General features: G+C 38.6%; 1 protein-coding gene across 1 annotated transcript in view; it reads left to right on the forward strand.

Annotated features, from left to right (window-relative positions):
* Positions 1-21,268, forward strand: part of megf11 (multiple EGF-like-domains 11) — a 74,187-nt gene that overhangs the window by 34,599 nt on the left and 18,320 nt on the right. The window contains exons 7-10 of the mRNA XM_068312908.1: positions 17,661-17,907; positions 18,028-18,148; positions 19,092-19,228; positions 20,903-21,115. Of these exons, the coding sequence (XP_068169009.1) occupies positions 17,661-17,907; positions 18,028-18,148; positions 19,092-19,228; positions 20,903-21,115 (718 nt within the window). The remainder of the gene's footprint in view (positions 1-17,660; positions 17,908-18,027; positions 18,149-19,091; positions 19,229-20,902; positions 21,116-21,268) is intronic.

A 21,268-nucleotide genomic window follows, 5' to 3' on the forward strand; every position in this document is an offset into this window, starting at 1 on the left:
ATAAAAGGTAGTGCTTAGTTTGTGAATCACAGCAGAAGAGTGTATGCCTTTCTTGAGGTCAGTGTAAGCCCAGGTTAACATCTCGCAGAACAGTTTTTAGTTTTTTTTTATAAAACATTACCATTTCTACAAATACCCTCCGCTAATTTTTCCAAGGACGAGATAAACAACTCTACTCTCTTCTTCTCTGATTAGGGCAATGCAGACATTAAAAGCCCAGAAATTTAATTAAAATAAAGAAAAGGACAAAATGCAGAGACCCTATCGCATAGTGAGGGCATACTAAGTGGAACAAAGAGATGCTTCGGATCTAAGTATCGACAAAAAGAGCATCTGGATGATAAGGATGTAAGAAATTTTAGAGGAAATGCAATTATTAACCAGACACAAGGTGCATTCATGATCATCCAATCTGCGGTCTGTAGAAAGTGATCCAGAATTTGTTGTACAGCTAAAAAAACACGCAATAAAAACAAGGTCAATGCCACTGACATAGTCTTTTAACATGGAGCAGCTGAAGCATGTGTTGTCAGCCTGAATACAGTCTGAGCAGAGAAGCTGAGAGCTGTAGGAGTTCATCATATCCTGTAGCGTGCACTTCATTAAGACCTTTCAATTGAGTTTAGATGGATAAAAGACAAAAAATGCTGACTTACTGCAGGCAGCCGCATCCTCAAAGTGATGAATCCCCCCCGAGAAATTAGATTTGCAAAGAAACTTGACACCAGGTGATTCTCTCAGCCTCACACTTTAAATATTTGCTTGTACATTATGATTCTAGGACATGTTCCTGGGACTCACTTCCATTTCAGTCATAATGTAGTATGAATGACAAAATCGCCCTCTGTCACAGAACAAAACGAGGGTTGAGGTCTATGGATCAATAATGTTGGTCCTTGCTTTGATTCTTAAATGACGTTTTTGATGGAATTTTTTCTCTTGTGTCTTCTGTGTCCTCAGACTAGACAACTTTAGATTAATCTAAAGTGACCAGTGATTAAATCCATTGTTGAGCATGTTTTAAATATTTTAAAAGCTGCTTCATCTTTCATACTGAATGTCATGTGGACTCTTCCACTCTGGAACTCCCGACTCTTATGAGATGGTTAGATTAATTTCTAGCTCTAGTATCTCTCTCTCTCTCTGTCTCTCTCTCCTTATGTCTCACACACACACACGCACACACAGCAGTAGCTAAGTTGCTGTTGTCTACTTTTCTCTTCACTTTGACTTTGAGAATAATTCATGGGCCTGGTGAGTTTCAGAGACTGAAAGAACAACACTGCTTTCAGAGCCAGCCGTTCATTTGAGATTAACTTCAGGACTGGAGTCTTTTTCTTTCTGAGAGACATCTCTAAAGGACCTGTATTATCCTAGAAAGATGATGTTATGAAGTCTTTGCTTTATCTGTCCTTTCTTTTTCTGTACCAGTCATCTGTCCATTCAACATCAATACTGCTGGTTTACATATCTAATTGAACATACAGTATATGTACTGCTGAACCTTTCGTGAGCTTTCCATTTCTCAGATATCTGACTATTTAATAGTGGTGAATGCTACTGGCCTTCACCAATGAGAATTAGTGGAGTATATGTGTTCACCTTTGTTTTTCTTTGTCCACAAGATACTGTTTACGAAAAGTTGTCACCGGATTTTGATAGAATTTTGTGGGTGTGGATCTTTGGCCAGGTAAAAAAGAATTTGATGATGATGATGATGATGATGATGATGGTGATGATGAAGATGATGATGATGATCATCATCGTCATGATAATCATCATGACAAGTCAGTTTCTTATATATGTTTCAAATATATAAAAAATAATAATGGGACAATAAAAATAAAATCACTCAAGCTTGGATGACTGGTGATTTTTCACCGCTATATGTAACTGATCTGGAGACTATATCTTGTAGACTATAATGCGTATTCAGATTTTAGTGTACAAGATCCAGATCGGAGGTGGGGGGGCTTTAATTATTGGGTGACAACAGAGTACCCTTGAATCGTGCAGAGACGGCAAACTCCAATAAGTAGCTGAAATAATGTAGATTTTTATGGATGTCATTATATCTAGAAAAGTAGATCGAAATTTTTTTTTTTTTAAATTTAATTTAAATCTGTGTAAACTCCTGATAATTCTTGAGGATTGTGTGGAGAACGTTTCTTGTATTATTTAATCTGAAAGGCAGAGCTTCAAATGCTTATTGATGTCAAAATGCTAAAGACTACTATAACTGAAAGGCTGTTCTATGAAAATATGCTTTTCCAAATTTTCTTTATTAATAGATTTATTTACTGTGCAATTTAAAATGTTTTTTTTAATAAATAAGTATCTTTCAGTGTACCATACCTTTTTTTTTAAAAAATATCAGTGCTCCTTAACAAATTAGTATATAAGAAATTTCTTTTGACAACATCTGAATAATTGTTTTTTAATTGAAAAATCAGTCTAATGATATTGATGTGCTTTTTGAGAGCTTTCCAGTTTGTTACATTCTGTTCTTAGTTAGATATTAGTGAAAAATTAAAACGAAAATTAAATTCTGGTCTTTTTTTATTGTTTTACATGAACATAATTAAAGAAAAACAGATATCTAGATCACGGTCAGTTAAAGTATTGTCATTAACTTCACAAATATGTCACTTTCAGTCTGTTGGCATTACTGGTGGTCAGACAGATATAAAGATTTATGGCTTCATAATGATTATTTGCATAATGTCAGATCATTAAAAAGCAATTATCCCTGTGTTTTTGTGTACGTGTACATTTTTGTATTGTTGCCACTAATTGAAGAGGATAGTCACACTGATTGTCCACCTCCACTAAATCATCTTTGTGTTTACAGTGAGGGACATATCCACACACTGTTACACATTAGATGCATAAAATCACTGGATTGGGAACACCGCACAGAAACGAATGATCAGAAGTAGAAAAACAGAAAAATTACAGCTTTGCATTTACATTTGGCTTTTTTTGTGAGCAGTTTGACTGTATGATGGATTACAAAAGTTTGTTACTTCCAACAGAGAAACACGTTTCAGTAGTTCAGACAGTAGCAACTTTACTTTAGACATTCTTTTACTTTCTTGAAATTACAAAACGTCATTTATTCAGTTTCTGCAACTACTTAACCTGCGTGTGATTGCTGGGGGGCTGGAGTCTATTTTAGCAGGCTTTTGTTAGGGGTCACCCTAGAGAATTTGTCAGTTCATTGCAAAGAAAGACACGTACAGCCACTCAGTTTGGAGTCTGCAGTTCAAAATATTTCATGGTTTTGGTGGTGGGAGGGAACCTGGAACCTGGGGGGGACCCAGGTTCATTCACACATGAGGAGAACATGCAAACTTCAAAACTTAAAAATCAACAACTGACTAAATGCAGAATCTGATTAGTTTCAAAATATGTTAGCTGACAACTATTTATATTAACAAAGAAGTAAGCCTCACCTCATATTTCAACAAAGAATGTGAGCCTTACCTCATATTCCTTTCATTTCCACCTTTGATGTAATGTCTCAAACTTGGGGTGGCAGTGAATCAGTGGTAGAGCGGTCGTCCAATGTTCCTAAGATCGGCGGTTCGATTCCCACTCCCGCCCAAAAAAACGCTCAGAGACAAGCTGACAGTGGGAGGTGTCAGGTCACATGTGGAGCACTGCTTGAGGCGCCCTTGAGCAAGGCGCCATCCCCCTCTACAAGTAGTTCATTTGGGGAACACCGTGATGGAGCTGCCCGCCACTCTACCTCCCCCATGCCTACAGGCCCCCTTGTGTGTGTGTGCGTGTGTGCTACAGAAGCCTGTATAAAACTAACATATATGCATGAATTTGAAGTATTTACTACTAACTAGAATGTGCTCTTACTTTCCTTTCTGGGATCAGATTAGTACATAAAATTTAAAAAATTTTTAAAAAAACAAAACAAAAACATCTTCATCAGAGACGGGGCAGTGTGGGTTTGATATTACTGTGATCGGACCGAAGCAAATAAGTAGTGGGTCCATACACCTGATGATATAACCACCTTTACCTGTCATTGCTGGTGACAAATACTAGTAACTGCAAACAGGTAGTAAATACAGTAGATCTTTTTAACTATTAGTCTCTGGGGTCATATGTTATTTCATGACTGAAGCATTGCAAAAAACAAATGTTTTTGAATTTATGTTGAATAATTCACGTGAAATAAGGACAAGATATTAAAGACTGAACGTTTTGTTAGTAAAACACTTTTATATAATTTTGCTAAATGAAGGTTTTGGTTCTGTTGTTCTGTACACTGTGCTCTTCTGAACAGTTTGAAATACAGATAATTTGATGACAATCGGAAAGTTGCTATAACTTACAGTTCCACGATAATTAATTGCACAAGTAATGAATGTTGAAAGTTATTGGGAAATAATGAGACTGAACATTTTAGCTGCAGCTCTCGTTCAGTGAAGTTTATAATAATATGACTTACATAACAAACTATACTGTATACATATAAGAACAATCCTAAGAACAACCTTCTCTTTCTAAAAATTCAGCAATTATAAAGTTACCCTTGTCTGTCTCCTCTTACATCCTTCAACGTAATGCAGTGACCGCATCTTTCAAAAATTGCCAGACAGAATCAAATAAAATGTCACACATGTTTTGTTTCTTCAGTCTGTGTATTTTTGCATTTTTGTGTGTTGTTTAATTCTCCTATTATTCGATTAGGTTTGTTTCACATCAACAGAAATTGAGTTTTTCCAGTAGCAGTAGGAGGAACATCTTTTGTCCCTGAACACTGTTTTTACTTTCCTTTTCTATCTTTGCTCCATCTTAATCTCTTAGCTTGTTCAAACGGAACGGGGGCTGAAACTGAAATGTTTAATTTGGATTTGTTCCACAAACACATTAAAAGTTTTCTCAACTTAAAGCAGCAATGACATTTTCATTTATTTATTATATTATTCATTTATATATACGTATAGGCCGCACTGTAGCGACAGTGGAACAAGCGGTTGGAGGATGAAATTCCTTTATACATTTGCTTGAGCGTACTAGTATGACGTACAGTAAATGTACATTAAGCAATGTCATAGCTGTGGAATGAATGAATATGTTCTGCTGTTATTGTTCTTTTTTTCTGACATTGAGCAAAAATCTCCTTTGAGACTAAAGGCTGACTGATCCAGTTACGTAGATGTCAGGCTGGTACCATCTGTCAGCCTGAATCTGATGCTTTTGTTCCTGGCTGGTGGTAGTTGTGGCTCTGATGGCAGTATTACTAGTTGAAAATGCTGTTGGTGGGTGGGTGCTGCTGGGTGCTATGTGCTACTCAGAGGAGGTTGCCTTGATAGATGCTGGATGGTGTATTGCTGCACTGCTAATGTGATCATGTGCTGCACTGGGGCAAATTGAGTCTTGTTTGGCGTTGGACCAAACAAACCCAGCTCATTCATCCTGCTGTTTTCATTACAACAGCCTGGGCTGCACATACATAGTTCATTCATTCGTTTGTTCGTTCGTTCGTCCGTCCATCCATCCATCCATCCATCCATCCATCCATCCATCCTTTCGTTCATTCGTTCGTTTATTCGTCCGTCCGTCCGTCTGTCCGTCCGTTCATTCGTTCTTCCGTTCGTTCGTTCGTTCATTCATTCATTCATTCATTCATTCATTTTCCATTGCTTCTTCCACTTTTGCGGGTCACAGGGTTTGCTGGAGCCAATCTCAGCAGAATACGGGCGGGGGAACACTCTGAACACAGCGCCAGTACATCACAAAGCCAAGAAAGCCACAAAAGACTAACAAACATTCACACACACTCACTCCCAGGGGCAATTTGAAAATGATCAGTTCACTTGAAGAGCATGTTTTTAGAGGTTGGAGCAAGCCGGCAAACCCAGAGAAAACTCACGTAGGCACTGGGTGAACATACAAACTCCGCACATACAAACCTGATACCTTCTTGCTGTTCGGCAGCAGAGGTACCCACTGCACCACCGTGCCACATAGTTGATAATATGTTAACTGTAAATCAAACTGGTTTCAGAAATCTGTTTCAAGTAATGAAAGCCAGGCTACATTTGCCTACCGCTGCCTCCTTTGCCTGGTGTATATTTGGTATGATTTGTTTAAAGGAAAACAGTAATTACAGTAAATCATTACATGAATGAAATAGGTTGTTGGAATGCCGCACAACTGCTATTTCAGTCACAAGTCTGTAAACATAGTTTCTGAGAAAACAAAAGCCCCATGCTCCTGAAATTAAAGTCAGTTTAGGTGAAAGAGCTCTCAGTGATTTTCTGCACCTTGCCATGTCATACATGACCCTTGAAATCTATGTTGTCATTTTTTTTAGTCCTTTATTGTTTTAAAATATCATTATGAAATAAAACTCTTATTTTCAGAACTTATTTTTATTTTACATTTTTCATTACTGCATCAAGTACAAATGATTGATATGACTCAGGCTTTCTCAATCACTTATTTGAGTGCCCATAATTCAGAATGGTCTCTGTCAGTGAATGAAAGTAATGGGCCATGATAAATGACCTATCAAAATGTGAGCAGTGCTTTATAGCTGGTGCTAATTGTATGTCAATTGTTTCTAAAACAATTTATAATATATTTTAACTGCTGATATACAGCATTCTTTTTTGGGTGGTCATTCCATCTTTTGATTATTGTTTTTCAAGTGTTTTGTTATTTGAGTTGTACTTAAAAATGCAAATTATATTTGAAATTTTTCATGGTCAAACAAAAATTAGTAAATTTTGGTGGTGCAGTGGGTAGCCCTGCTGCCTCACAGCAAGAAGTTTCTGGGTCTGGCGACATATCCTAGGTGTACCGGCCTCTTCAGACGGCTGAAGACGAGACGATAACAATCGTCTCATCTTTAGAGGATGAAACAAATCAGTAAAAGAGTTGCCAGATGGTGTTTCTTTAGTTCAGGTTAAACTTCCTTTGGATTGGCTTCATATGATTTTAAACAGGATTTATCATCTGCAGGAATGTCAGTGTGAACAACTGAGCCAGCATTTATCCGAACTGGCTGCTTTTTTTTTTTTTTTTAAATTTTGTATAGCATTTCATCTTGCTTTATACACATCTGTTATGATTCTGGTGATTTGAGAGACCCAAAAGGGACAAAAGATATTAGCATGATATCAATATTTTACCTTTATTATGTATCAGCTACATCTTGTTTATTACCAAATAAAAAATATGATGGAACCATTTTTATAATAGGAAAAAAATCGAATTTCAGCTTGGATTACAGCATACTATTCTTATGACAGGTATCTAATTATTTTCCTGAAAGACATTTGCCAAAAAAATTATCACTACTCAATGGAATAATGTTTCAGATTTACTTGATTATTGTCACATGAAGGTAGTTGTTTTTTTCTGCCAAATGTTTGAGAAGTTATTATAAAATAAGCATAATTCACATCAAACCATTTAGGTTTTTAAAAACCATACATTGAAATAATTCACATTTTCAGCAGTGATCATCTTGCACAGAATTGCATTGGACTTCTCAGCAAGCCACTTAAAAATATTAAATGGTGAATCATCTGGATGAAAGGCCTGGTTTTGCCTTTTCTAAATTCATGCAGGATTCCTATGATTCTCATTTACCTATGTTTTTAATTTCATATTCTAATTCTAATTCACAACTAGCATCAGAATTTGAAAAGTAGATTTTGATTTCTGTTTTGATGTTCTCGTCACTTTTAAATTTAAACCCATCTTTTGAAAAACTCTCTATCTTTGTTTTTATATAACTTTAGAAAAGAAAAATAAATGATACAAAATGTGCACTGACAGGGAGATATGCGGATTTATCCTGTAAGCTTAAGCATAAATTCTGAAATGTAATATCAAATTTGTACTTGAGTACAGCATTTCTGCAGAAAAAGGTGACAAAGAAAGTGACATTTTTGCAAGCTGGATTAGCATCACGGAAATTTTCATGTGAATTTTTTATGTAAAATTTTCATTTAATGCCAACTTGGGTGTCCTTGTTGGCATTCTGACTTGTACATCAGTCTCCACTATGTGGTCACACCCCTTCAAATTGACAACTGTTGCCTAGTGGCACATTGAACTTCATCCTAATTAGAATTAATAATTGAAAATAGGAAATCAATGTGTGCAAACTATGAGTGGTAACAGCTGGTTCTATCGCGCTAACATTATTTTTGAGCTGTGACTGATTTACTTTATGTGAGGATGTTCTCATTGCAGACACTTGTGTCTGGGTTTGTGCTGTAGATATGCGTTTGCGTCTGCTCTGGTTGCGTTTTCTGTTGTGGTCTTGTGGCAAGAGAGCAAATGGTTTGTTTTTCTACAGGACAGGGTGAGGGTAAATTATTAATTGGAACAAGCAGTGGGCTGTGTAACAATTTGCTGATCCAGAAGCTTTCGTGAGCCTTGTCAGGTTCTGTTGGAACAAGTGACTGGTTTACAGAGGCATCTCTCACAGCCGGCTGCAGTGCTGCTAAGCACAGTCTGCTTTATTAGAAAGAGATGGTGCCTTTTCTCAGTTGCATCACACTTACATGTTCGTTTAGAGTCAAGTATGAGATGACTTGACCCACTCTGTCTCGGTCCAGTGCCAGCACCGTTAACCCCACTGGGATTGATCCAGGATGGCATCCTGAGTAGAACTCGTACAAACGATCACATCCTCTGCAGGATTAACAACCAAACAGTGATGCACAGCCGTAAACGGAGGATGCTATTCACTCAGGAGGTTCACGGCAGCAGTCAAACCTTGTTAGTCCATAACTAACTCTGTGGTGTGTCAGGGAGTGTATGGAGCGTGTGGACTAGGGGTCTCCAAACCTTTTCCTGTAAGGACCACATAGCTTTTCCGTTCTATGATGGGGGACAGGGGTCAGCTTGTAACAGGAAAACTGTGACGATCGCAGGGATGCCTAAAGGTAAACATTTATTGACTTCCAGAAAGTCACACAGAACTAAATATTAAAAACCATTTCCAGGATCTTAACAGAAAAATAATCATAAAATGTTTAACACTATTAATGAAACAGATGATAACCAGGGTGTTTTTCTGGTACTGTTCAGGGGGCCATGCCAAATGTGGAGGTGGGCCGCATCCGGCCCACAGGCCGTAGTTTGGGGACCACTGGTGTAGACCATGGGGAGCATGTATTGTGTTTTGTGTAGTGTTGTGTGGTGTTATGTTGTATATTATATTATTATATTATTGTGTTGTGTTGTTTTGTGTTGTGTTGTCCTGCATTGTGTCATACTTCATACTGTGTTGTGTTCTGCTGTGTTGTTGTTTTGTGCTGTGTCGTTGCGTTAAATTGTGGTGTGTCGTGTTGTACTGTGTTGTGTTATGTTATTGTGTTGTGTTGCATTGTGTTATGTTGTGTTATGCTTTGTGCCGTGTGCTGTGTTGTGTTGTACTGTTGTTGTGGTGTTATATTGTGCTTTGCTGCGTTGTACTATACTGTGTTGTTTTGCTATGTTGTGTTGTGCTGCTTTGTGTTGTTTTGTGCTGCTTTGTGTTACTGTGTTGTGCTGTGCTGTGTTGTGTTGTGTTGTTTTGTGTTGTGTTGTATTGTGTTGTGTTGTATTGCGTTGTGTTGTGTTGTATTGCGTTGTGTTGTGTTGTATTGCTTTGTATTGTATTGTGTTGTGTTGTGTTGTATTGCGTTGTGTTGTATTGTGTTGTGTTGTGTTGTGTTGTATTGCGTTGTGTTGTGTTGTATTGCGTTGTGTTGTGTTATATTGCGTTGTGTTGTGTTGTATTGTGTTGTTTGCGTTTGGTTGTATTGTGTTGTTTGCGTTGTGTTGTGTTGTATTGCGTTGTGTTGTATTGTGTTGTGTTGTGTTGTATTGCGTTGTGTTGTATTGTGTTGTGTTGTATTGCGTTGTGTTGTGTTGTATTGTGTTGTGTTGCGTTGTGTTGTGTTGTATTGCGTTGTGTTGTGTTGTATTGCGTTGTGTTGTGTTGTATTGCGTTATGTTGTGTTGTATTGCAGTGTGTTGTGTTGTGTTGTGTTGTATTGTATTGTGTTGTGTTGTGTTGCGTTGTGTTGTGTTGTATTGTATTGTATTGTGTTGCGTTGTGTTGTGTTGTGTTGTGTTGCATTGTGTTGCGTTGTATTGTCTTGTGTTGCGTTGCGTTGCGTTGTGCTGGACTCAGATGGATGAGGGCGGGGCCAGTGACACGCCCTGCAGCAGAGGCAGCAGCAGCTGTTACCCCACATCAGCCAAACTGCCCCCAAGGCGACGACGTTTTCTTCTCTATTTTTATATTTTCATTCCTCAAACTCAGACCTGTGACGGTTTACTTGTTGTGTCTGAGGCTTCTGAGGACTAATAAATAACGGTGTAATAGGTGTCAGTGGAACATGGAGGGGACAGTGGAGCCTGTCTTGTAGAGTATTAGCAGCTTTTACGGCCGTAAGTTAAACCAAGCTGAGAGACATTTATCACTCAATGCAAATTTACCACTTTACACAACAATCATCCGTTTCCCTCCAGACTGTGGAACCAGTCCTGTCTGCTTTCATTCAGTTCATCTACGTCACTGAGCCAGGGAGCGGTGATGAATGGATAATTTTATTGAACAACTCTTATTATAAAAAGCTTGTATTGACTGGAGAGCTGAATATAACATATTCTAGTGTCAGCTAAATTGTTTCATTGTCCCTTAAAAAAAGATTATTCTAACATTTTAAATTTCTAAAGAAAGCCCATTTCTTCTTACCATTTTGTATTAGTGACTCTCCTGTGTTAATTCTGGTCACGGAATGTAATTTGACAATTCAGATCTGTCAGGTAAAAGAGCGAAGCTTGTGGTACAAAGTTTGAATCAGTTAAAAAAATTAAACTCGGAGGTGCGCTCTCCTCAAGAGACAATGCAGGAGACTCGTGCACACTGCTTTGCTTTGCCACAAGCTCTGCAAGAGTAATCGTTTTTTTGGGGGGAATAAGAAAAGCTCTCAGGAGCCGGAGCAGTTTGCCTTCTAACGTTTTGTATGTGTTAAGTTATTCTTCAAGTGCCTGCAGTCTGTGTTAATAGCAGTAATGTGACAATGAGTGACTTTGGCAGTAGGGAGTAAAGTCAAGCTCAAAATATTGTAACAGCAATTATCTGGTTTTCCTCTTTAGAGCTGGATAAGAAGTGTTCTCTGCTGCAACAACCTCAAGTGGCCACCTTTACATGGGAGCCCCACAATTGAATTAATGAACTATGAAACTCTGATGGTATTTGAATGGGAAGATTCATTTTGTTGCTTAAAGAGCTTGACTCAGGCACACATTTTGACTTTAGCCTTTGGATGCTTTTTAAGTCATAGATGGATGCATAGAGAACAAACATTTTGCTGCAGATGCCAAGTTCAGGAAAACTTCAGAATGGCGTCAGCTGCTGAAAGCTGTTTGGTTTTAATCCCGTTGAAGCCGGCCCCTGATCATGCAGACTGTTGAGCACACTTCAAAGCTCAGCACCACCATAATGGCTCTCTCAGCCCATTCTTTGGACTTCACCTTCAGAAGTTTACTGTCTGCCAGTACCCCTCAACATGATCTGCTTTGTTCCAGCCAAGGGGATTATACCCAGCACCTTGGGATTGGACCTTTCCTTGTGTGTGAGGTTACCCACATTCCGACTATTATGCGATATAAGCGCAGAGAGTGAGGGCTGGCTAGTGTATATGTCATTTGGTTAGCCTCACTGACCTGGCCCAGACCAGATAATGAGCTGTATTCTAGCTTCTCTAGTGTCAGACTAGTGCGGAATCCACTGCCTACACACCACAACCCACAGGGGGTCTTCATCATCTCAGACAATTTAGCCATACTCTTTCAAAGCTGCAGCCTCCATGCTACATGCTACTTTCTCTGCCGTTTCTCTTTGTTTTTGCCCACAGCTCAATGTGAACTCTGACTCCTTAATCACAGTTAAATGCTTTGAGAGGCAGGATGGGAGAGAGTACTGGGTAAAGTTTGAGAACCTCTGTGTAGGAGAGAGTCAGCGAGATAATGAGCTTTGCTCGCAATGTGCTGAGGCCTCTAACTGCGAGCTAAAGAAGGTTTAAAACTTCAAATTGAAACATTTGTTGTGCTCCTAAGCACCACAAAAGTCTGCAAATTAAGTGTTGCATAGATTTTTGTTTATTTCTGTTTATGTCTGCATTGCAATGATTTTTTATTTTTACTGACATTGCACTTTGAGTTATACATGTAGGGATATAAATGCGCTCCCCATTAAGCTGGTCAAGTTGTAAAACTGAAACCAGAGGTGATGTTTCCTTCCGTTATATACGTATGCGCTGCCTGTTTTGTGCTGTGCTGAGGGAGTGCTGTTGATCTGAGGGTGCCCCGATGAGTTCTTAAAGAGTGCTAAACAAAGATGCAGCTGTACGGCTCATCCATTACCCGGACTGCCTGCACACACCTCAAACTTAATGTGCGAGGGTTGTTTGCGTAGCAGCAGCTGAACCTTCAGGGAACTCATTCATGCTGAACTGGAGGCCAGAAGCCGATTAGATCAAATCACTGCGAGCCCTGTAATGTGGCCTCTAGCCTGTCCAACTGCAGAGGTAATACTGCACCAGTGCAGTCTTTCAAGACCCCCTTCAGGGCAGACCTGTCTCTATCAGGGAAGGCCTGATCATTGTCCTGCTGTGTACCTGGAAAAACAAGCTTCACTGCCAACCGTGAAACAGGGTTCATTAAGGTCCCTCTCTGGCTGATCACAGCTCTGGCAAAGGGAGCTTACAGGGAGGGGGCTTAGTGTCCTTACATTTACAACGGAGTCTGCGATGATAGGAGAATCAATAGGGGAATATTCACCGTCCTGGCTGCTGTGCTGGCTGGGAACTCAAGCTTGGCTTTTATGTGAAGCGATACTGCAGCTGCTGCTGAGACATAAGGCCGTACCAATCACTTAAATCACCGCTAGATCCTCGAAATAACAATGTCACTGGTGAGAGTTATGATGGCCTTTTGGCCCACTGCTTGTTCATTTAACTTTGAAGATTAGCTATTTGCTTGCATATGGGATGTATTGAGTTTTGCTAAATAGACTCAACCCCTGAGGAATGTGAGAATCGCCTGTTCTACATCATTCCCTTAGGTACCACTTAGCAACGTCACTGAGCTCTTTAAATTAGCCCTTGTGAAGCTGCAAGTCGTATAACTTAACCAATTTACTTGAGTGCTAATATTACAATACAGTTGGCAAGGTGGCTAATTTTTATGTTTGTCGTTGAGAGATGACGCCTCTGGGGTCTTTTTATTTTGTCACAGAGTGTGAATTTGTCTCAATATTTCCATCACATTGAATGATGCTATGCTATTACTATTAGTTAAAAATGCATTTAGAAAAGTTAGAATTTAATTGTCAAGGCAGTTTGATATACCCCTCAGTCTCCAGTACCTTGAGATTTTTCTCAGGCTGTCTGTTTTGACAGCTGAATCGTGGATTTGCACCTGAAAAAGGTGTTAAAACACATGCAAGTAAGAAACTGTTAGATCTGAAAAATCACTCATTCCCCGTGTTCTTAATCTTTGCACCATTTTTTACTTGTCCCTCTATGAGGTGTGAACAGCTTGTGAGTGTTGTTACGACCTTTCTCTATGGTGGTCTGGTCATCATTGCATATTCTCAGTGTGGTACAGATTACATCTTCAGCAATTGTGACAGACATCGGAGTAGCACAGGTCCTTTATGTGACAGAATTATTATTTAACACCTTGAATAATGTATTGTTGCTGGCAATTTTGTTTAAGTATTTCATGCAGGGATGGGGGGGGCTTAAAACAAATATAATAAAACAAAACAAAAAAATCTGTGACAGTGTTATTTGCCCTTTTTTACTATGTATGTTTCCAGTCATGGTTTTAAGATATAGACGGGCTTGAGTGAAAGATGACGTGAAAATGAACCAGCAGTTCTAACCAACCCCCCCCCCAAAAAAAAAGAGAATCTCATATTCAAATGTTTCGTGTCTTTTGCCGTCTTTCACAGAGATATTCTGAAATGACCATACCCCAAAACATATCCTGTTGATTTAGAGCAGCAGAGTATAACGCAACAAACAAACAAACTGATAGTGTACACTGACCTCCATCATTTACATTTTCACAGAGCTCTCCTCCAAAATGTATGGACCAATTAAAAGGGAACAGTGCAGCACTATGGAATGTGATTGATCACAATGAACAGTGTCTTCCAAGCAGTAGCGAGCAGCAGGAGAACGATCGTATTTCCTCCAGTCTAACCAGTCGGTTCACCAGAACCTCTGCAGTCAGGACCACTGAATGTTGTGCTGTGAGGTGTTCAATGATTTAATTGCAGCAAAGTGCAAAATAAAGGAGGGCGCGTGTGTGCGCGCACACACACACACACACACACACACACACACACACACACACACACACACACACACACACACACACACACACACACACAGACAATCACATAAGTACAAACATACAAACACAAAGAGATAATAGATAGAAAATGAATATCTCTGAACGAGTTGAAGATCATGTAGATATACTGTAGATCAGACAGGTGGATCGACAGGGAGTTTCAGCATCTTTCCCCTGACACTGTGAGTCAGGTGAAAGAGATGATAACGCTATTGCTAGCAATAATGTCATGTAGTTACTTGGATCTTAAGCGTCTGCAGCATGGTAACAGTCAGTGAACAGACAGTGTCATCAGTGTTGACTAAAGAAGCACATAGTTAAAGGTATTACACACTCTCTACAGAAGACACGAAAATCAAACTGGCTACGATAGAGACACAAGAAATGTTTTCATTCAGTCCTGCTCACACTTTTTCCATGAGATGCGCAGATAGGGTTTGAGCTGCATGATGAGCAATTTGTCCTCTCCACATTAGGAGTCTTAACTACTTTTTACTTTCTCTCTTATTTTTAAATGTGCTGCACATTATTATCATTATTGGATAAGTAAGTAATGTTCTGTGATGATATTACTGAAGTAATAACTGGATCCATGCCAGTGTTTAGTTCAAATCAAAAGGTAGGTGATAACTCCTTATTATTTTTGTGTTGTTTGTATTGATCATTCCGGTACATACAGGTTATTTAGCAACTTGAAGAAAGACAAATGGCTTTTCAAGCTTTAACTTGATTAAGCAACATTTCTATAAAGCAGCTATAATATTTATCAATGCTGTGTGTAGTATATATATATATTTATAAATATATATTTTTCATCCAGAAAATTACATTCGTCACTGTTACAGTTTGATGAATGTTTTAAAAACCTCATATTGACATGGAAAATTAATTTTGTTAGGCTCTTTTCTTGGCTGTATTAGTCTCACAACAGCTTTCCAGTGTTCTCAGGTGTGAAGCAGAATCTCAGGGCTCATAGACACAACTTCGTTGTGATTCCTGGCTCATGTCCTCTGTGTTGAGTTTACATGTTCTTCCTGCAGTTGTTCTTCTGAATACATGTTTTTACCCATCAGTGCTACCTCATGGATATATGTATGTTATATATATATATATATATAGTGTATAATTTTATCACTGTGAAAAAAACATCTCTCAGTACTTTTTTTGTCTTGTATCTTATATTTGCTTTTATCCCATGTATGAATTCTATTAAAAAAATAAAAGTAATGTATAAACATATGTACTCTATTTTTTTTAAATTACAATATATTTTCACAAAGTTAACATTGCTGGGTGCCATATTTTTTGTAAAATATGTGTTTTTGTGTACTTTTTATTATTTATTTATTAATTATTTTCCCCCCATTTTTCCTTGTATGTTTTAGCTAGAATGGAATTTATTTTAAATAAATAAAATAAACTAAACACATTTCCTCATGGTGTCCAAAAATGTAGCTCACTGATGAGTTTTTAATTGTTTTTGGATTGTGATAGAGCTCTGTGGCACGGAGGAATCACAGATCAGGTTTTGGCTGCAGAAATGTTTGTTGGTAACTGTTGTTCCTGAGTTGTTGGATTTGACTTTCTTTTTTCTCAACTTGCCGGCAGTGTTCTCGTTTGCGTGCGTCCTTGCGTCAAAGACGCACAATTTTTGATGGGGATGCACGATCGTCAGAGAGCGTGGGTCCCACGAACGCAAGCTTGAAATGCTGACAATAAAAAGAACAAATCAATGCTACCTTTTTCTGTGATATAATATTGGGAAAAATGCACTTCCATTCAACAAATAATATTCACAATTTATCCATTTCTCCACTTTAATTTCAAACCCGGATATCGCCAATATGTCTCATGCGAGACTCATCTACGGGATTCAGCCCCGTTAAAATCGACTTGCATTAACAGCAACACGACATCTGCTCATTTTGCACGCAGCAGTGAGAGAGCGACGAATTAATCTTACATTATCACAATGCCTCTGGAAAACTTACATTATCACCATGCCTCTGAAAAAAAACAAATGACAATCAGTGCCTTTTTGGAAAAATATCAATCATACATTCATTAAGACAAAGACACAAATATTTCTGTGGAAAGTAAGAATGAAGAGGCAGAAGACAAATAAAAACCAGCAAAATCTGAGCATTTGTACACCAATAGACGCAATTGTTTTCATGGGTGAGGTACGTTGGTAGCGATGGAGAAAACTACATGTATTGTGAGGTATGCACACAACAGAATTCAGTCAGTGGTATGTACAAATCTTCAAAAAAATCTAAATTTCATGAGGTCCACCTTAACGTGCCATGCTGAACTGAATTCACACATGTTGGCCATGGATATCCCCTCACTGCAAGAAGACCGAAAGAGGTGCATTGCAAAATCCAATGCCAAGAAGAATAAAGCAATCTTATGTCTGTTAAAGGTTGTGAAACGGATGGCTGCTGAAGATATACCCTTCAACAAGCTTAAAACTATCATTATGCATGGCATTGGTGTACCTGATGTGGATCTACTTAAACAAAACATGCATTATGACTCGTACGTCACAGGAAGCCAAATTTTGGATAGTTAGGCCGAAGTCACAGAGAAAGAATTAATTATAAAAATGCAGGCATTTCCAGTATTAGGCATCCTTGCAGACGAGTCAACAGACATAACAAATGTAAAGAGGTTAGTTCTCTATGCTCAAATAATTTACTCTGGTACAACATTTCTATAACTGTTTTTTACTTAATAAATATTTATGACATTATTAATAATATCATTAAAATGAACAGTTTGTTAAGTTTTTATATTGTACTATTGGCTAAACTTAATCCTTGCATACGACTTTTACCGTATATTCTGGTATTACTTTTGTGATGCATAAACGTCATGCTGGGATACACAAATTTTTGTTGCAGCGCATCCCAGGGATGCACTACTTTCTTGAGGTAAAATTAACTCTGGGTTGGTAGTGGAAAATATCAAAAGACTCACTCTTTAAGTCAAAATCCGCACTTACTGTAATAAAGGAACAAGGAAATGTGTTTATTTGATAGAAAAAGGAACAACATGAGAATGAACTGCGTTTGTTCGTTGTGCTTTTGAGTCATCATAGGAACATTTTCACAATGTTAAGTAAGTAATTTCCAGGAAGTTGTCTGTTCAGGGGGAAGCACGTGTGTACCAGAGGAATCTAGTAGTTCAGATGTTTTAAAGGATAACTTGAGCTGTGGTCTGTCTGATACTATGTGTCTCTGTACCTGCAGGCTGTGAGAGTGACTACTGGGGACCTCATTGCAGTAATAGGTGTCAGTGCCAAAATGGGGCAAAGTGTAACCCCATCACAGGTGCCTGTGTCTGCACTGATGGGTACCAGGGATGGCGCTGTGAGGAGCTCTGTGAGCAGGGTTACTATGGCAAGGCATGCCAACTCCCCTGCCAGTGTCTCAATGGTGCCACCTGCGACCATGAAACAGGAGAGTGCATCTGTGCACCCGGGTACTCGGGGGCTTTGTGAGTACCAGCATCATATTTTCAGCTTTCTCTGTTTGTCTGACCATTTGTTTCTTGAAAGAGCTACAGGCCAACACTAGGAATGTGTCAGAAAAATGTGACTCTTCTGTGTGGTGACAGTTGTGGAGAGCGCTGCCCCTCTGGTAGTCATGGGCCCCACTGTGAGGAGCGCTGCCCCTGTCAGAACGGAGGAACATGCCACCACATCACCGGAGATTGTTCTTGCACTGCTGGGTGGACGGTAGGTCACACGAGTAATGATGGAAGAAATGCCTGAGAATTCATAAAAGTTGAATGTCATTGGTGTGTTTGAAGAATTATCTTGAATTATGGTCTTTACAGCTCTTGATCAGTATCCATCCATCATAAATGAGAACATGGCAGTACCTGCTCTCCCTCTGCTTTGGAAAAAAAACCCCACAGGGGGTGATTTCATTTAGTTTCTCAAACACCTCTTCTCAGTGTAACGTCAAGTGGACACCCACAGTTAGCATTTAATGTAGGAACATCCTAGTTTCCTGACATTTTAAGCCAATTTGATTCCAGTGGGGGACCTCTGTTCCAAATGATCCCCCATGTATTCTTCCTTCACATGGACCTCCTCCTGGAATGAAGCAAAGATTGTGTGCTTGATATAGATTGTGTGCAATATGAATTGTGTGCATTATATATATATCCATATCTTCCACACTTTTCAATCAAGTGTGGAAGATATGGATAAATCTCATCCACACTACTTATCTGCCAAAACGGGATGTATTTTTTTGAAATCCAAATTTAATGCATATAAAATAAGCAGATACAAATGTCAGTTTTTATGAAATCTAATGAATTAAAATGCCTTACAAATCAAGAAACTTCATCACATTAGTTTAAAAAATAATAATATAAAATTCCATTGTGCCTTAAAGCAAATTGAATTTGTGCAGCACTGGCAAAATTTACCTAAAACAATCCTGCTTTAAATCCAATTAACAGCACAATAAGGATACTCTGGAGATTTGAGCTTGTTTGTTTCTGGAGGTCAGATACTACCTTGAACTTCCCATTTAAAACATTTAAGTTGATTCTTATCTTTAATGTTGAACAGGAGGGGGTTAAGCATAATTCCATCTTCATTTGGGTCTTTGAGCTGATTGGTTATCACTGATCTCACGCATTTCCTTGCTGGCTGTGTTTCAAAGGGTTCAGTTTGTGCCCAGCCATGTCCACTTGGCAAATATGGCAACAACTGCAGCAAGGATTGTTCCTGTCGTAATGGTGGGATGTGTAACCATGTTACCGGCCAGTGCCAGTGTGCAGCCGGCTTCAGTGGACGCAGGTACGCAGCAGACACTCTTGTACTATGAAAACTTTAATCCTGCTACTTTGAAAATAGTTCTGGTTGATATGAGTATTTCATTGAAAGAGATGTTTTCATGCTGACGGTCGCACACTGAAAAGTCACTCATCAACCTCTTTGTCGACTGTCCAATGAGACACAAACCTGACTGTTGTTTAAAAAAACAAAGAAAATGTTAGAATACTGTAATCTCTCACTCAAGAGAAATAAGCATTTAAAAATGCCCACTAGTCCATTTACATTGCATTAGGTGTTTTTCCTTTCTGTTTAATTAATCTTGTGCTTCGTGCCGGCCACCAAGGTTCCATCAGCCCTCAACAGCCTTCATCCTCGTAACTCCCAACCCGTCCGTTGATCTCACCATGGGCTACCTGCCGTTTGGATTCTGCTCATTAATTATAAGTAATGGTCTTAAACTAAGGTCTCATTGATATCCACACATCTTTTACTTCCCCTTGCCTGCCAGAGAAGCCTGGAGTAGCCTGGGTTTATTAGTTCAACTGAAGTATTTGTCTCTTGGAAAGAAACGCTTCCTCGACAAGCCTTTTCCTTTACTTTATTATTTTGCAAAATTGCCCTCATTCATTTCATCAGTGGCAAGTGAATTAACCTGCCAGGAATAATTTGGGATGGTGTTAGCCTCCAACCTCTGCTGTCTGGTATTAAAATACCATCTTCCCCTGATAAAACTAAAGTGAGGGTAATTTAAACATGAAACTAACTTCCCCATTTTATAATTTAATTGAGCTATTTGTATAAGCTTTGTTAGACTCTGGAGATTGATTCTATAGCAGGAATTTACAGGGAAGTCAGTATATTTAAATGAAAAAAAAATCAATTGTCTGACTTACTTCAGTTTTTCAAGTGGAGAAATTCATTTCCAGCACTTCTAATTTCTGTGGCCCACGTCCATCACAAAGATACTGATGTTCTGATTGTGGGCAGAAGAAGGACACTTTCAGATCTTCCCTTTAATGCATTCACTGGAAGAACAATCTGACAATACTTTAAAATTAAATGTTCCTTATTGAAATTATGAAATCTGAAATGACTATTTAATACAGAGCAGTTTTGGGGCATAGTGGTAGCTGCTGAAGAGTTTTATTATTGCTTAATTATACTATACAGGTTTAAATACTGTTTTTATTATTTACCCTAAGCACTTTCTTTTAAAAATTACAACAAGTTGCAAAAAATAGCCGAAAATTTCTGCACTACCACAAAAGGATATTAAAGATAATGTGCAAACAGTAAAGTTTTCATTTGTAATGGTGAGGGTGGTTCAATAACAGAGGTAGAAACATCTCTCATTACCTTCCCTAGATGAACGTACAGAGTGTAACCTTTTTTGTTGATTTTTATATAAAAGTTTTGTCAAACCTGATGCCCAAGAGTTTTAAAATTAAAGTTATTGATTTTAGGCTGATGCTAAACAGAAACAGAGAGAGAAAACACATTTTAGAAGAACACCTGAGAGAATTTGTATAATGATGTCATAAACATTCATTCGGTTACTGAATTAGTTGACAGCATTAAAAAAAACCTGCTTTGGCCTTTGTAATATCTGAATGTCATGACCACATTCCAGGTTGTTGTTTTTTTTGCCAGAATGTTTTTGAACTTGCATTTAAGACAGTGCTATGTGTCCTTCAGGTGTCAGGATGACTGTCCTGTGGGCAGCTTTGGTCCACAGTGTAACCAGAGGTGTGAGTGTCAGAATGGAGCCAAGTGTGACCATATCAATGGAGCCTGTCTGTGTGAAATAGGGTTTAAGGGCCCTAATTGCCAAGAGAGATTCTGCCCCCCAGGCCTCTATGGCTTCATCTGTGACAAGTACTGCCCCTGTAACACCACTAACACTGTAAGGTAGGTGAGACTTCCATGCAATATGTTCATTTAACAACCACACACGCTTCTTCATTTCTCCTTCAGATAAAAGACTTCTCTGACCCAATTTTGCTTCATTTCAGCGCAGAGCCAGCACTCATTCTGAAGTCTGGACACCTCCTAGCCTTGTCA

The sequence above is a fragment of the Antennarius striatus genome, chromosome 4 (genome assembly GCF_040054535.1).
Source record: "Antennarius striatus isolate MH-2024 chromosome 4, ASM4005453v1, whole genome shotgun sequence".
Classification (NCBI taxonomy): Eukaryota; Metazoa; Chordata; class Actinopteri; order Lophiiformes; family Antennariidae; genus Antennarius; species Antennarius striatus.